Source organism: Somniosus microcephalus, chromosome 3 (genome assembly GCF_052327205.1).
Source record: "Somniosus microcephalus isolate GS21.2 chromosome 3, FLI_Smic_1.0, whole genome shotgun sequence".
Taxonomy (NCBI): Eukaryota; Metazoa; Chordata; class Chondrichthyes; order Squaliformes; family Somniosidae; genus Somniosus; species Somniosus microcephalus.
Window position 1 is genome coordinate 333,466,117 of NC_140989.1, and position 17,795 is coordinate 333,483,911.

Genomic DNA, 17,795 nt, shown 5'->3' on the forward strand with positions numbered 1-17,795 from the left:
TCAGGAAATTTAATTCCGTTTGGAGTAAGAACAAGAATTGAAGCCTGACTTCAAACTATTTAATTATTCGAGATATCAGCGACCTTAAACCTGGTGATATTAAACATATGGGCCTAGAAATTCAGTCGCGCCACTTTTGGGGCGCTAAAGTCGGGCGGTCGCTAAAGTTAGCGCCCGCCGGAAAGTGTAGGCCACTTCGCCGAAATTCAGTAGATTTGGCCAAGGAGTTTGGGCGAGCGCTGGAACTGGCGTTGCACTCCTATCTTTAGGCGCTAAGCCGGCGGTGCGGACTGATAACGCCGAGGCCGGGCGCAGCGCAGGTGCGGTCATGTTTTGATTGACAGCAGACACCCTGACGCCGGCCAGCTCTTAAAGGGGGAAGGGTCGACTTTGTCTGCTGCCACGCCCTGGATAGTGGAGCCCTGCAGCTAGGCCTCAACACTGCTGGTGGACCCAAATAGCGCCTGAAGCCATGCAGAAGGCCCGTGAACGAGCGCAGCGCTTCGCAGAGCCTGCTTTGTGGGTGCTGCTTAAGGGTTTGGAAAAGAGAAGAGAGATCTTGTGCCCGGACAGTGGCAAGAAGGCTCCCAGGAGGCAGTTCAGGAGAGCCTGGAGGGAAATCGCCCACAGGGTGTCAGCCACCAGCGATGTCCCCAGGACTGGTGACCAATGCCGCAAGAAGTACAACGACCTCACTCGGTTGGTCAAGGTGAGTAGCCTTTCCAGTGTCCTCCTCATCCTTGCATGTGCACCTCACATTATGGGCAAAGGGACCTCAAAGGCCTAATGGCCATCCCTCCTCCCGCAGCTATGGCACTGGCATGATCATCAATAGCACTTTCTGCACTTTACACACTGGCCAAGCTATTCGACCATGGGAGGCAGTGCACACAACAACAGGGCACCACACTGGCCAAGCTATTCCACCATGGGAGGCAGTGCACACAACAACAGGGCACCACACTGTACTTAGAGGCCGTCCTTTCTCTTGCAGGCCAAGCTGGCCCAGAATATGAAGAGCCGGAATGTCACCGGGGGAGGCCGTGCCCAGTTCCAGGAGCTCAGTGAGCTGGAGGAGCGCGTGGCTCGACTCATGCGTGGCCGGGTGGTTGGCCCCGTTGCTATTGGTGATGCGGACCCTGTGCTGGGCCCCAATGGTAAGGACATGACCGTTTGGACCTCTCTCGTTCCCCTTGCGCTTCAGATCTACATCCTTTGCCACTGTCCGACCAATGCGCATAATGCCACCACTCATGCCTCCCTCGCTGACGCCCTGTCCTCACTCTAAAGCTACTCTTGTGCCTTCCTGCTTTCAGCTGGTGAGGAGGAGGTCCATGAAGCTGAGAGTGCCAGTCCCTCGGAAGAGGAGGACGACGAGGACCAAGAGGAAGGCGGCACATCGGGGGAACCCTCATCCGCGCCAGGGGATGGCAATGGAGGGGAGACGTCTTGCCTGGAGGAGAGCCAGGGGGAAGTGTTGCAGGGGGGTGTAGCTCCTGTGCCCAGTGGCGTCCAGGCACGCGGGATGGGTCGGGCAGCACGGCTGCCTTCTCCCCAGAGGGGGGAAGTGTTGCAGGGGAGGGCAGTTGCTGGGCCCAGTGGCGTCCAGGCACGCGGGAAGGGTCGGGCAGCTCGGCGGCCTTCTCCCCAGAGGGAGAGTCCGCCCTCCAGTCCGGAGACGGTCCTCGCCCAGGAGGTGCGCCTCCTTGATGAAATGTCCGCGGCCTCGGAGCGGCGCCACAACGAGTTCATGGGGGTTGTGGGACAGATGCCTCAGGCCATTGAGTCCCTGGCTCATAGTGTGGCCGCTTTCGGGGACTCACAGGCCAGGGGTGTCGACCAACTCGCGGCAGCACAGGCCAGGGGTGTCGACCAACTTGCGGCAGCACAGGACGCGAGTCGCGAGTTCATGAGTGGTGCCGTGCAGACACTGGCTGATCTGATGCTGGCACAGACCAGGGCAGTTCGGGCACTCACTTCTGCCACACTCGCGGTGTCACGGAAGCATCGCCAGGGCACCTGCCGCCCTGCTGCAGCACAGCGGTCTGGCCTCCACCAGATTGCTGCGCTTGCTGCAGTGCCAGCCCGGCCGAGTGCCAGTGTCTCTGGCGACCAGCGAGCGCCTGGCATCAGCCAGCTTGCCCCCATTGCTGCAGCCGCCACTGCCACTCCCCCAGCCAAGGTGCGACGAGCTGATGCAGAGACTGATGCTGCCCAGCCACAGCTGCAGCAGTCAGCAGCCGGCCCCTCCAGGGCCGGACCTCGTCTAGGCCGACCCCCAAGGGCATCTGCCGTCACGCAGTGTGCCCCTCGGGAGCCTTCCCCCAGCCTTGCCACACCCACAGGGCCCAGGTTGAGGCGGAGCAACAGGTCGGGCAGGGGTCGGAGAAGCCTGCACAATGACTCGCCCCCTCGGCACACCAAGTAGAGTGTGTTGCCAACTGTTTTTTTTAGATGGGGGTGGTTGTGTTCTGGAGGGGGGGGGGGGCTTATTTTGGGAAGGCCGAGGATGAAGGCAAATGTTATTGACAAGTTTTGTTATTCCTCCCCAGGTTGTGGGAGTGAGATATGTTTTTGACTGTTTTTTGGGGGTCTTGTCTGTTTCTCTGTTTCATGTGGGAAGGGCCCTGAGTTTGTTAAATAAAGCTTTTTATTTATTCAGCTTGTCCAGGTGTCATGTTTCAAGTGGCTGTTGCGTTAACCGGCTGAGGGCTTGCGGAGCGGCTGCATTCAGGTGCGTTCATTGCCACAAGCCATTCCCTGACAGGGGGCCTAGAAGTGCCGTTCAATAAGCCGCCGGCGGACGGCCCTTGGACCTTGTGGCTCCCTCCTGGGCTGGTACTCCTCCTCCTCCTCCTCCTCCTCATGGTCCTCCTGCTTGTCCTCCTGAGGTGGTGGTCCAACGTGAGGTGGCAGTGCCTGAGTCCTGCGGATAGCCAGGTTGTGCAGCATGCAGCAAACGACGACGAACTGGGAGACTCTATCCAGCGAATACTGTAGAGATCCGCCGGAACGATCCAGGCAGCGGAACCGTTGCTTGAGGACGCCAATCGTTTGCTCTATGATGTTCCTTGTGGCTTGATGGCTTTCGTTGTATGCCTCCTCCGCAGGGGTCCTGGGCGCGCGGAGCGGGGTCATGAGCCATGTACACAAAGGGTAGCCCTTGTCCCCAATAAGCCATCCCCTTGGTGGAGGCTGTGCCTCGAACATGTCAGCCACAGTAGTCTGGCGCAGGATAAATGCATCGTGGCTGCTTCCTGGAAAGCGGGCATTGACAGCTAGGATGCGCTGCCTGTGGTCACACACCAGCTGTACATTGAGGGAATGGTAGCCCTTCCGGTTGCGGTAATCCTCGGCATTGTCGATAGGTGCCCGCATAGCCACATGCGTGCAGTCAATGGCGCCCTGCACCATGGGGAAGTCGGCGATCCTGGCAAATCCGACTGCATGCTGCTCCTGCCTCTCTAGGGTCATGGGGAAGGAGATGAATTGGTGTCTCCTTGCGAAAAGAGCATCGGTGACCTGCCGGATGCAGCGATGCACGGCGAACTGGGAGATGTTCGCTATGTCCCCAGCAGCGGCTTGGAAGGAGCCGCTTGCATAAAAGTTCAGAGCCACCGTGACCTTCACTTCCACCGACAGAGAGGTCCTGCACATCAGCTGTGGACGCAGATCTCTGTGAAGCAGCTGGCAGATCTCTGCAACCACCTCCCTTCTGAAGCGCAGCCTCTTAACACAATGCGCGGCAGTCATGGTGAGATAGGACACCTGCTGCCGGTATTCCCTGAGTGGGTAAGGCCTACGTTGCCGACGCCTGATGGCCCCTCTGCGTCTAGGCATGGCTGCCCCTCTCACACAGCGTCTGCGAGCCCTTCGCACATAATGCTGGAACTGAGGGTTGGAACCCCATGCAGCCCCCATAATAAACTTGCAAACAGTGAAATCACAAGAGTCAAATTTCCAAGCTCTGGCCAGAAGCCAAAAATACCTCTCCTATGTTGTCCCAAATCAGGAAGGTCTGTTCCTTGGTCTCTGTACAGAAATCCAAAGCACTGAAGTCATTGCAGCAAAATGGCTGGCGTTTATAGTTCAGTGTAAGTGCCCTTTAATTAGCGCTCCCCGAGGCCCGCAGGGCCTCTGCTGCGTTCCACTTCACAGTTCTTAACAGCGCTACGCCCACATTGGGCGGGCGCCACTGAATTTCCGGTTTGGGGCGCACAAACAGCGTTGCACGACGAAATGACGTCATAAGCTGCGCGCGCAGCTGAGCGGGCGCAAACACTTTGCGCCGGCGCTAAATGTCAACTGAAGTTGGGCGTAGGCACAGATCGGCCTGCGCCCGGGCGCTAAGTGCCTAGCGCTGGAAATCTACCCCTCTTATGGCGTTAACAGCTGGCGAACGCAACTGAATTTCTAGGCCATGATGTTGAGAAAGATTAGTGGAGGCCAGGATAAGGTTTATACAGGCAAGGAAATGCTGTGATACAACAATAATTTGAATTTATAAAGCAGCACCGTTGCTAGTCAGATAGCAAAATACTGCAGATGTTGGAAATCCGAAATAACAACAGAAAATGCTGGAAAAACTCAGCAGGTCAGGCAACATCTGTGGAGAGAAATTTGAGTTGACGTTTCGGGTCGAACCCTTCTTCAAAACTGGAAAGAAAAGAAAATAGATCGAAGGCAGGGCTGTGATCGGACAAAAGAAGTGAAAGAGACAAAAGAAGTAGAAGAGTAGATGGCTTCGAACACCTTTTATTGTCTCTTCTACTTCTTTTGTCTCTTTCACTTCTTTTGTCCGATCGCAGCCCTGCCTTCGATCTATTTTCTTTTCTTTCCAGTTTTGAAGAAGGGTTTGACCCGAAACGTCAACTCAAATTTCTCTCCACGGATGTTGCCTGACCTGCTGAGTTTTTCCAGCATTTTCTGTTGTCATTACCGTAGCTAGTCAATTGGACTGCGGCATGGGGAGGGTGATGTTGAGATGATCATGTATTGGAGTCCTGCCTGTAACATGACAGTACATTTAGCAGCAGGTGGTGGCCGGTTTTTTAAATCCTAAGTTACATTTTTTTTAAGTGTTCTGTTATAATGAGTATCATATATACTGCAATGCCATCTATATTCAGGCGCACAAGGTTTGCTACTGACTGTGAATCCCTTATTGCTGCTGAATAACGGCACCATAAGGCAATCATCTTTGCCTTCATCCAGTTTGTCTTCATTTGCCAAAAGTCTATTCGATGGAAATATTATTATTAAATTTGTTTTGCTGGGGCCAATGGAAACATTTGATTTTGAGACAGAGACCATGTACTGCTGGCAAAACAAGTAGTAAATCTACCATCAAGGCCACGGCAAACCAAGGCCACTGCGCTGATTTTTTTTTAACTCACAAGAAGATGATCACATGACTGTACTCTATACTATAGGTTTTCAAACTAGCATGTGTGGTCTTCACAAGGTCACCAGATTTCTGTCCATATTGTACACTGTGAGCATAGTATCTCAATATATATTTTCTGTAGGAATTTCTGTTACGTAAAAGAACATTACTACGAATTGACATGGGGCCATTTCAGGGGATGAAATTCCTTCTGTGGATAATTTTACCAAAATTTCCACTTGGTGCTTGCTGTCTTTTTTTTTGCTGAAATAATGGATAACTGGAATATGCCCCCTCCATGAGTGGGGGGCTTGTAATCAGAGCGTGCCATTATTTTCCAAGCAATGATGCCCTATGTCATGAATCTTATCATGACTCATGAAGTAACACTGGGCGGCCAGCTGGTGGCGCCATCTAAGGAGTATAAATACTCGAGCGTGGGCCCAGCTTGCTCAGGATGTTTCTGTAACCAGGAACTAGTGATGTAACTAGAAATCTCATGGTTTTGAAACAGTTGATTAAAGCCTCGTTTTATACTCAAAGCAAGCGCTCGGTAGTCTTTTTACATCATCCTATGTGGTTGGGAAATGGGTAATAGGCCCCGATTTTAACTCCAGGTGGATTCCCCGCTCAGGCCTGCGTTAAAATTACAATGGGCCGCAACATGCACATGTAAAGAAGGACTGTGATGAAATAACTCTGTGTTCTGGCATTTGTATTGTTGTTGTTGTTGTTGTACTTGTTAATGTCTGGAATGTTCTACCGGTGTAACCACTAATGCTCCTCCCTAGCCCCGCCCCTCTTCTGGAAGGTTCTACCAAGGGCTGGGTCGGTGATGAATGATGGTTGCCCTGTGTTAACTTGATGCCATGTTCTTACTTAATAAAAGCCTTTAGTTTTAAGCTTTAACCTCATGGATTCAGGCAGTTATTTGGCACATCAATTTTATTAAGTAACAACTTTTGGAAGATGGATCGATTTTTGAAACCAAAGCGTCTGGATATCGATCCCCATTCGGCAGACGCGTTGAAGAAATTTACGCATTGGCTTCGATGTTTTGAACACTTTATCGCATCGGTCGATTCGACGGTTAACAAGTTGGGTCTTCTAACCAACTTGGTAAGTCATCAAACTTACTCGATAATTGAAGATATTACTACATAGGAAGAGGCCCTCGCAGCCCTTAAGGCCCAGTACCTTAAGTTGGTTAACGAAGTATACGCCAGGTATCTTTTATCTACTCGCAGGCAATTACCCGAGGAATCTCTGGATGATTTCCTGCAGGACCTTAAGGCTTTGGCTAAGGATTGCAACGACAAGGCTGTCTCTGCCATATTGTATCAGGAAGAGGCCATCCGCGATTCTTTCATATCTGGCCTCCAATCTAATTATATTAGACAGAGACTTCTCGAGAATGATTCGTTAGTTTTAAAAATGGTCGTCGCTACTGCTCGATCGTTAGATGTAGCCCAGAAGAATTTAGAAGCGTATGCATCAGCCCACGCGTCTTTCTCAGCCTCGTGTGTTCCGAGTATGGAGGCATCCATAACACCAATGGAGCCTCCACTTAATCCTATTGTTGCGGCTGTACCCCATGGGTCTAAGTGTTATTTTTGTGGCCAATCTAAACACCCCAGGCAACGATGCCCAGCCAGAGAGGCTACCTCTTTTAAATGTAAGAAACGGGGACATTTTAGTAAAGTGTGTAAGGGTAATCCTGTACCCGATGTCTTTTCTGCTGCCGTCTATCGTTTTACTCTAGCCTCGGTTACGGTTGACCAGAGCATACCGTGTTCCTTGTCGAAATCTATGATGGACATCAAGCTTAATGGTCGTCCTACTGGGTGTTTGATAGACTGTGGCAGTACTGAAAGTTTTATACGCCCCAACCTTGTTAACTCCTGTTCATTGAAGGTGTATCCTACTCGAAGTGAAATCGTGATGGCGTCCAAGTCCCTTACTTCGGAGGTAACTGGATATTGTAAAGTCACATTGACCGTTAAGGATACGGAGTATAAGGATTTTAAACTCCTCATATTACCTCAGTTGTATGTGAACTTAATTTTAGGCTTGGACTTCCAGTGTCAGCATGAGAGCATCACCCTTAAGTATGGTGGATCCCAGCCTCCGCTCACAGTCTGCGGCCTTTCTACTTTAAAAATAAGTCCGCCTTCTTTGTTCGTGAACCTTGCTCCTAATTGTAGACCTATAGCGACTAAGAGTCGACGGTATAGTTCAGAAGATAAAAAATTTATAAAAGAAGAAGTGGAAAGGCTTCAACGGGAGGGAATCATCGAACACAGTAATAGCCCGTGGTGTGCCCAGGTGGTGGTGGTTAAAACTAATGAAAAGAAAAGACTTGTGGTCGATTATAGCCAGACTATAAACTTGTATACCCAATTAGACGCCTATCCTTTGCCTCGTATTTCTGAGATGGTGAACCAGATAGCTCAGTACCGCATGTTCTCCACCATTGATTTAAAGTCTACCTACCATCAACTCCCCATTAAAGTAGAAGACCGACCTTATACGGCCTTCGAAGCTAATGGGCGCCTGTACCAATTCCTTAGGGTGCCCGAATGGGGTATCCGTCTTCCAACGGGAGATGGATCGTATGGTGGATGAATACGCATTGGAAGCAACATTCCCGTACCTGGACAATGTTACTATCTGTGGGCGCGACCAACGGGAGCATGATCAAAATCTCGCGAAGTTCCTAGAGACTGCAGAGGTTAAACCTGACCTATAACGAAAACAAGTGTACCTTCAATACTACACGTTTGTGTATTCTTGGTTGCATTGTGGAGAATGGGGTAATCGGGCCAGATCCTGAAAGATTACGCCCACTTAAGGAATTACCTTTATCTCACACTGTAAAAGCTTTCAGAAGGTGTCTGGGATTCTTCTCGTACTGTGCCTGGTGGGTGGCTAACTACTCAGATAAAGTCCGACCTCTTATTAAGTCGATGTCTTTTCCGCTATCGGCGGAAGCTCAGGAGGCTTTCCTTAATATCAAACGGGACATTGAGAAGGCAGTGGTATGTGCCGTGGATGGGAAGATCCCTTTTCAAGTGAAAAGTGATGCATCTGATTTTGCGTTGGCAGCAACTCTTAACCAAGCTGGTAGACCAGTAGCTTTCTTCTCTCGTACATTGCAAGGACCAGAAGTTCGACATTCATCAGTGGAAAAGGAGGCACAGGCGATTATCGAAGCAGTCAGGTATTGGAGACATTATCTCGCTGGCCAACGTTTTACGCTCATTACTGACCAGCGATCCGTGGCCTTTATGTTCAACACTAAGCAGAGAGGCAAGATCAAAAATGATAAGATTTTAAGATGGCGAATAGAACTGTCAACATATGACTATGATATTCAGTACAGGCCTGGAGTATTTAATGAGCCATCGGATGCTTTGTCACGAGGAGTATGTGCTAGTCTAGGTATAAATAAGCTTCAAAGTCTCCACGATGCACTCTGCCACCCTGGGGTTACCAGAATGAACCACTTCATTAAGTCCCACAATCTACCCTACTCTATTGAGGAGGTCCGGACAATGACCAGAACCTGTCGTGTTTGTGCTGAATGCAAACCCCGCTTCTATAAGCCGTCCGAGCCAGCTCATCTTATTAAAGCAACTCGATCATTTGAGCGTTTGAGTCTCGATTTTAAAGGTCCCCTTCCATCGAGCGACCGTAATGTCTATTTTCTTAATATTATGGATGAGTATTCTCGGTTCCCTTTTGTTATCCCCTGTCCGGATGTGGCTAGTGCTGTTGTAATTAAATGCCTCTGCCAACTGTTTTCCTTGTTTGGCATACCTAACTATATACATAGTGATAGGGGCTCTTCCTTTATGAGCGAAGAATTGCGACAGTTTTTGCTATCGAAAGGGATTGCAATGAGTAGAACTACCAGCTATAACCCTCGTGGTAATGGGCAGGTCGAGAAAGAAAATGCGACAGTGTGGAAGGCTATCGTACTGTCTCTGAAGTCGCGAGGCCTGCCGACCTCTCGCTGGCAGGATGTCCTGCCAGACGTGCTGCATTCCATAAGGTCTCTTTTGTGTACAGCGACGAATGCCACCCCCCATGAAAGGATGTTTAGTTTTCCAAGAAAAGCTACTAATGGAGTAATGTTACCAACATGGTTGACGACCACGGGCCCTGTTGTTGCGCAGACATGTGAGAGGCCACAAGACTGATCCACTGGTGGAGGAAGTACAACTCCTCCATGCTAATCCCCAGTATGCGTATATTCAATATCCGGATGGGTGAGAGGATACGGTCTCTATTAAAGATCTTGCACCTGCTGGAGCTCGAAAAGAGTTCGACTCTGAGAGTAGAGTTTTCAATCGTGGTATTGGACCTTCAGAGACACAAACTCTCAGTGTGGAAAATACTGATGATTCTGGGAATTCGAATGAACCGGAGTTAGTACTCCGGGAGGAGCCTCAGCAAGAGTTACATCATTCCTAGAGGATTATCAGACCTCCTGACAGACTGAATCTATAGCAGGGGGTGAATGTGATGAAATAACTCTGTGTTCTGGCATTTGTATTGTTGTTGTTGTACTTGTTAATGTCTGGAATGTTCTACCGGTGTAACCACTAATGCTCCTCCCTAGGCCCGCCCCTCTTCTGGAAGGTTCTACCAAGGGCTGGGTCGGTGATGAATGATTGTTTGCCTGTGTTAACTTGATGCCATGTTCTTACTTAATAAAGGCCTTTAGTTTTAAGCTTTAACCTCATGGATTCAGGCAGTTATTTGGCACATCAAGGACCCTGTTGGCTCTGGGCACGTGTCCTTGCTGCCTGCTCAGGAGAGCAGGTTAAAATTGCAGATGTTACGATCATGGCGGCTTTCGGACAGGCAAGAGCCTGGGCGATTTTAATTGTCCACTCGCTAGGCTTCTGCTGAGCGAGTAGGATTAAAATTGCCCCCAATGATTGAAGTGTGCTGTTGCTTTCACATTCAAATACTCCTCTTCCCATCCATTCCTTCACAATCCTGAATTGTACTACTATTTACAATTGCCAGTATTTCTACAATGGAAACTCCGAACCATGCACCCTTAATAAAAAAAAAATTCTGCTCCAATGCCACTTGCCCACTTGTTAATATTCAGATGTCGTCAATGATTTCTAAATCCTTTGCCGAACTCCTTTCCTATGTGGGAGTTATATGACCATTGGGAACAAATTAGAACCGGTGGTAAGCATTTTGACAGGCCATAGCGTACTTCAGAGTACAGCAGTAGAAACTGCATGTCTCTTGATACCAGTGCTGCTATAAATTGTAAAGTTATGGTAGGTGATTAACAGTAAAAGGTGCGAAGAGATGGCATACTAAGGGCACACCTTTAACTTTCTAATGTTCCATCTGATTTACTTCATGGTGCTAACTGCCAGCAGCTTGGACATAAATCAGTTATGTAGGGTTCCAGATCAATGGGTATTTCAACTATTGTCAGTGGAGCTCTCTGTAATACAGAATTAAAGCAGCACAAACATCATTATTAAATTCCCTGAACGCATCAGTGAACCCAATGTAATTGAGTGCAGTCCTTACCTCTGGCTACATCCAGTATAAGTCATTTTTTTACATAATTTGTCTTCTTTGAAAGGGGGCTGTCTCTATTGCCAGGGAGTGAGAAGATCCCCGCATCGATGACTGCAGTTGGTTCAATTGTAAAGAGATGAGAGACATAAACCTCTTATACAGCAGCCAAATCAGAGGTCTGAACCATGCATCTGGAACTAAAAAAAATTAACAATAAAAACATCAAATTAGAAATCCACAGCTCAGTGGTGACCGTATTGACAGTATAAATGTAAAATGGGTCTGATTTGCAATTTCTTGTTACATTTATAATTGCATTGGACCAACATGCCTCCCAGCCTAATACAATATTTCCGTAAGGTTACATCAAATTTATTTACCCCAAGGAATGGCTCAGGCAAGAACCTTCGTAGTAGGAGTTTGCTTTAGATTTGGTGACCGGATGGAAAATAAATGAATTAATCTCTCTCTCCACCTCCACCTAATTGATGACAATCACATGAAATTTGATCCTTCTGTTTCATTAAAATCACAGCGGGTCATTTTGACTTTGGGCGATAGTGTAAAATGAGCGACACCGATTCAGCCGGCCGTTATACATCTCCCCTGATTTTCATTTCCATGCGACCTCTTCCACCTAGAAGGACAAGGGCAGCAGGCACATGGGAACACCACCACCTCCAAGTTCCCCTCCAAGTCACACACCATCCTGACTTAGAAGTATATCGCCGATCCTTCATCGCCGCTGGGTCAAAATCCTGGAACTCCCTCCCTAACAGCACTGTGGGATTACCTTCACCACACGGACTGCAGCGGTTCAAGAAGGTGGCTCACCACCATCTTCTCAAGGGCAACCAGGGGTGGGCAATAAATGCTGGTCTTGCCAGCGATGCCCACATCCCATAAACAAATTTAAAAAAAACTTTGCTGATGGTTGAGAGTAGACTGATGGGGCGGTAATTGGCCGGGTTGGATTTGTCCTGCTTTTTGTGGACAGGACATACTTGGGCAGTTTTCCACATTGTCGATAGATGCTAGTGTTGTAGCTGTACTGGAATAGCTTGGCTAGAGGCGCGGCTAGTTCTGGAGCACAAGTCTTCAGCACGACAGCCGGGATGTTGTCGGGGCCCATAGCCTTTGCTGTATCCAGTGCGCTCAGCCATTTCTTGATATCACGTGGAGTAAATCGAATTGGCTGAAGTCTGGCTTCTGTGATGGTGGGGACCTCAGGAGTAGGCCGATATGGATCATCCACTCGGCACTTCTGGCTGAAGATGGTTGCAAACGCTTCAGCCTTGTCTTTTGCACTCATATGCTTGTCTCCGCCATCATTGAGGATGAGGATATTCATGGAGCCTCCTCCTGTTAGTTGTTCTATGGTCCACCACTCACGACTGGAGGTGGGGAATTTTGCCGGCGCACAGGGGGCAGGTTTGGAGGCGGGACCAGTGGGAAAATGGTAAAAAATGGGAGCGGGTCCTGAACCCACCTCCAAATGATCTTCCTGGGAGGCGGGTCCTTGATTCGCGCTGTCAAGCCCGTGTGGTAGCTGGTGTGCAACGGCCACCCCACGTTAAAAGAATTCACGCACAGGCATCTTCCACCCTTTAAAATTAAGTTCGAGACCTGGAACATCAGGACCCTCATGGCACCCGACCCACCCACCCCTTCAACCACCGTCTGCCCCACCTGTGACAGAGACTGTAGGTCCCGCATTGGACTCATCAGTCACCTGAGAACTCATTTTAATGTAGAAGCAAGTCATCCTCGGTTCCGAGGGACTGCCTAAGAAGAAGACCCACATTGAGAAATGCTACTAAAAACCTCCTATCTCTGTTGGCTGTTGGACTTTTCATTGAAATCCATTTAGCCTGCTTCAATCTAAGTTCCCAAGTGGTAGTGGGATAATCATATTGTAGTTGTTAACCATATTAAGTGCCTTGGGACATTTTACTACATTAAAGGTGCGATATAAATGCAAGTTGTTGTGTCTGTGCTGGGACATTCATAGCATCTGCTCCAGTATAGAATTTCTCATTGGCCAATGGCCTAGCTGTTCCAGAAATTGTGTGCTTGAAAACTCCTCTGAACTGTAACAGTGCTCCTTTTAATAGGAACAAGCTTAATTCTTTGTTCTTTTTCTTTCTAACAGAAAGTGATGACAGAGAAAATTTGCCACTGAGTCCAGCTTGAGAGAGGCCACACACCAACTCTCCCGTGACATAAAACCCAACAATTGAGCCATATATTGTTCGACACAAAGAAGATTACCAGAAAGTGAAAACCTACGATCGGAATCCCGCAAAAGCCAACCAAGAGAAATATTTTAAAAGCACAAAATCAAGAATTAGATGAATGTTCATCTTATTCATAAAGTTTCCTCATAGGAACAGATTGGCAGTGATTAGAATATGTACTGTGATCAAATGGCCCTTGTCTCAGGATGGCCATCACTTGCATCCCCCCTTTGTGTTCTCAAAACCGATTCAATCTAGTCAACCAAAGGCAGTTCAGCGCTCCTGCGCACTTTTATTGTTAGATTCACCAAACAAAATACACTCTCAAAACTTGTCACAGATCAATGAAACCTAATGTCTCTCCATCCTGACAGTCTGTCCCTAAACTAAAATATTTGGTTTATAGAACCCCCTTTGCTTCATCAGGGATACCTGTGATCACATAGTTGGAGCCCAGGTGATTGCCACCATCCACTCCCCATAGTTCTAGTGTCCTATAACATTGGCAGTGGATATACTCGTCATCACAATACCTTCTGCTCCACCCAGCTATTACACAGCCAGGAATATACCACCCCAGCACCAGACCACCAGGAATCAGGTAGAATCCACACCAACAGCAACTCAAGAGGCATCAGGCATATACTAGGCCATCAGGGATCAGGTATGTTCCATCCCAGCTCTAGACTAGGGGATTAGACATATACCATCAGACCTATACCACCCACCCCAGAACTACACCACCAGAGATCAGACCTATACCACCCCTGTACTAGACAGGTAGGGATCAGATTTACACTACCTCAGTGCTAGACCACCAGGGATCAGACCTGTATCATGTGAGCACTGGGCATCAGACAAATACCAGCAGCACTATACCATCAGTAACTGGATCGATCAGTTTTTACTCTGTTAATGTGATGATGCAAAACATTTGATAATTTTTAGTTTATAAGTTAATTCTGCTTGTCTCCCAAACAATGAACGGGATAATGTAATAGCATTACTAATGGCACAATGGTCTTTCTTTTAAAAAAAACTCACTTGGTAAAGACACAGAGATATACAAGCTATACAGTGCCAGATCAAGGAGAAAAATCACTGATCCCTGATACATCAAGAGCTGACATTGAGATATATGCAGAAATAATAAGATTGGACAGAAGTGAATTGTTTGCTTTTATCCAGTGCGTACTGTACTTTTACAGGATTTAGAATTAAGGCAATTTAGTCACATAATACCAGATGAGAGTGAAATGCCAGCTTTTGCCTTCTCTAAATCTAACAAATGACTGCATGAATTCACTCAGTACAAAACTAAAAATACCTATCCAACCTGTTAGATCCAATTAAAAGGGTGAAAACCAAGAGATTTTTTAAAATCCTTGTACAGTTCCTATTGGACTCTGCAACACCCTGAAGCCTTCATTCAAAGCAGCTACAGGACCTTGTAAAAAGTGGCAACGGTTGTGTCAGAATCACGCTTTTAGATAAATATCAGCCAATACATTCCAATATTTTAAAGTGCCAGTGATATTGTATATTGTTACCTTGGAATATTTTACGATTACTTATAGTGAAACGTCTTAAGAATGTCAGCTCTTTTAAAATGCCAAATCCATTGGAATTCTATTCTATACAATAGATTGAATGGACAAGCAATGTTGCTTATAACCAAGCTTATGCCCAATGTATAACACACTGTTCATTGAAAATGAGCTCTACACAATCAGATTGCTGTAATTACCATATTAAACCTCTCCTGTTTGTTTAATCTGAATGGAAGGAAAATCATACGGATTCCTTTACAGGTGTGTGCTCCAACTTGCTCGAGTTTCTGATACTCGCTGCATCAAATGATCCAGTTCATCTGGGAGCAAACCCAGGAAAATCTCCCTTAATATTCTGTTGGTTAAACATTGAACATTTTAAAATTTAGATGTAGTGTCACTGTTCTGACTCAAAAATGTTTCTACAAAATATTTTTTTCCATTTCATTGCAAAGAATACATCATCACGACAAAACTGAAGTGTGACTTTGCTAGCTCCTCCCCTTGCCCAGGGACTGAGTAACATTTCCTCAGCTGTCCCAATACTTTCCCCATGTGTTCTCTGATAGCGACATCATAATGGTTTGAATGGAAATTGCTGCCAATTTGTGCACAGCAAGGTCCCACAAACAGCAATAAGATAAATGACCAGTTAATCTCTTTTAGTGGTGTTGGTTGAGGGATAAATATTGACCAGGACAATGGGAGAACTCCAATATACTTCATATAGTGCCATGGGATCTTTTATGCCCATCTGAACAGCCAGACGGAGCATCCGTTTAATGTCTCATTTGAGAGACTACACCCAAGACAAGGAAGCACTCCCTCAGTACTGCACTGAAGTGTCAGCCTAGATTATGTGCTCAAGTCCTGTAGTGTGGTTTGAACCCACACCTTTGGCTTATAGGTGAGAGTACTACAACTGAGCCATGCTGACAAGAAATACATATATCCAGCCTCCTTTACAGAGGAATTGATGAGACCAGGATTGGCAACGTAAGATTATAGGTAGGATGTGGATGGCCATAGACTGTCACAGACAACCTGTTCGAAACAGTTTGGTGGGAATTCCACAGCACAATAGTGAAATGCTTTCATTTCAAAAAGTAACTGAGAAGAATTCTCAACATGTACCAATCATACCCCAGTATATATTATGGGGCACAGTGGTTGGAGTGCATACATTGGTGAAGTACCAGTTAGATTGTCAGCTAATAAGGTTTAACTTTATTAGTTATTCACACTTTTGAGCTCAGCTTGAGAGAACTGCAAACTACACCAGTCTCTGACTTAGACATATGGAGCCTGAAGAAGGCTCCAATTTGTAATCATACTACCATTACTCAACAGGTGTCTTATCTGATGACTGAGCCTTAATGATTTAGGAAACATTAGTCCTACTGTAAAAAAAAATTCCATTTATCTTGGGACTTAATGCAGACATTTAAAAAAATTGCATTAAAAATGTTTTTATTTCTTCAAGTTTTATACTTTTATATATGAATAAATGCTTAGTAATTTCTGACTTTTTAACTATTAGTAGTTGGAAGATTTAATGTTTCACTTTAAATTGAATGTTGTTATGACGGGCGTACTGTGACAAAGTTTGTATTGTTTAATTTTAAAGTTTTTACTCACCAATTTCCCCCTCCCCCAAAGTTCTTGATTCCTTGATGGAGTAAAGGAAAGGAAAGACTTGCATTTATACAGCACCTTTCACGACCACCGGACGTCCCAAAATGTCCCACAGCCAATGAAGTACTTTTTTTGAAGTATAGTCACTGTTGTAATTTAGGAAATGCAGCAGCCAACTTGTGCACAGCAAGCTCCCACAAACAGCAACGCGATAATGACCAGACAATTTTTTTTAGTGATGTTGATTGAGGGATAAATATTGGCCAGGACACCGGGGAGAACTCCCCTGTTCTTCATCAAAATCCACCTGAGAGAGCAGACGGGGCCTCGGTTTAGCGTCTCATCCGAAAGACGGCACCTCCGACAGTGCAGCACTCCTTCAGCACTGCACTGGAGTGTCAGCCTAGATTTTTGAGCTCAAGTCTCTGGAGTGGACTTGAAGCCACAACCTTCTGACTTAGAGGTGAGAGTGTTTTCTTGTACTTTCAATGCAGACATGCAAAGTGTTCATATCTCTCAAACTCCTGTAAATTAAGACTTGTATCTTATGAAGTCTCGTCTGTTTAATTTTATTTTTGTACAGTGTATTGTGTCATCTGTAGAAATCTTTCTATTAATCAGAAAGGAACGAGCTTTTTTTTTTATTTGACACAAGAAAGACGGCATCTGAGAGTGCTCCAGAAGTGTTGGTTTTGCTATCTATGGAGCTGGATCAGGAACTTTGATACAGTAAGAATCGTCTTCTGAAAGTGGGTAGCCTGGAGAGAATGTGAATTACTTTTCTACAAGACTTTGTGCTGGAGTCGAGATGGGTGGAATTTGCAGTGTGTTGTAAAGAACTTAGTTTTTGAAATGGACAAAGGCACTTGGACTAAATAAAAAGCCACCTATACTCAGAGTAATTAAGACGTTGCAGACATTCTCATTGTGTTTCTGTTACATGTACATTGTACTTTTAATACTTTCTACTTTTGGCCTTTATTCTATTTGTTTGAAAATAAAATTATTAGTAACTTTACTTTGTAAATCATTGGAATGTGCGGTTCTCTTTGCCATTTTGAAGAGAATTGCTTCAAACTAAGTTCAGTCCAATAAGTAGTTTACTGCATGTGGAGTAATTTTTAGCTCTTGGGTATGCGCCTCTGCAAAGCAAGATTATAGAAGAGGTACAGTGTTCAAATCATATGGAGCACAGATGTGCTTGCAGGAATCATCGTTAGACGTGTGAGAGAAGAGAGGATTAAAAACTTCAGAACTACAGCACTTACACTTAACTGTCCAACCATTGCTATCAACTAATACAATAGAATGTTGAACTGCAATCCAAAACAGTAGACTATGGCCGCGAAATTCGGCTCCCTTGCGACTGCCGTTAGTGCCTCCAGGGGCGCTAACGGGGCACAAATGACTTATTGCCCGGGCGGGGAT

The 17,795-nt window shown here is 46.5% G+C and overlaps 1 protein-coding gene across 1 annotated transcript in view; it reads left to right on the top strand.

The window, feature by feature from the left end:
- The window catches only part of LOC147122256 (MOB kinase activator 3C-like), a 97,694-nt gene extending 80,309 nt beyond the window's left edge, over positions 1 to 17,385 (top strand). Inside the window, exon 5 of the mRNA XM_085983182.1 lies at positions 13,098 to 17,385. Within this exon, the coding sequence (XP_085839308.1) occupies positions 13,098 to 13,127 (30 nt within the window). The 3' untranslated portion in view covers positions 13,128 to 17,385. The remainder of the gene's footprint in view (positions 1 to 13,097) is intronic.
- The last annotated feature ends 410 nt before the right edge of the window (positions 17,386 to 17,795 follow it).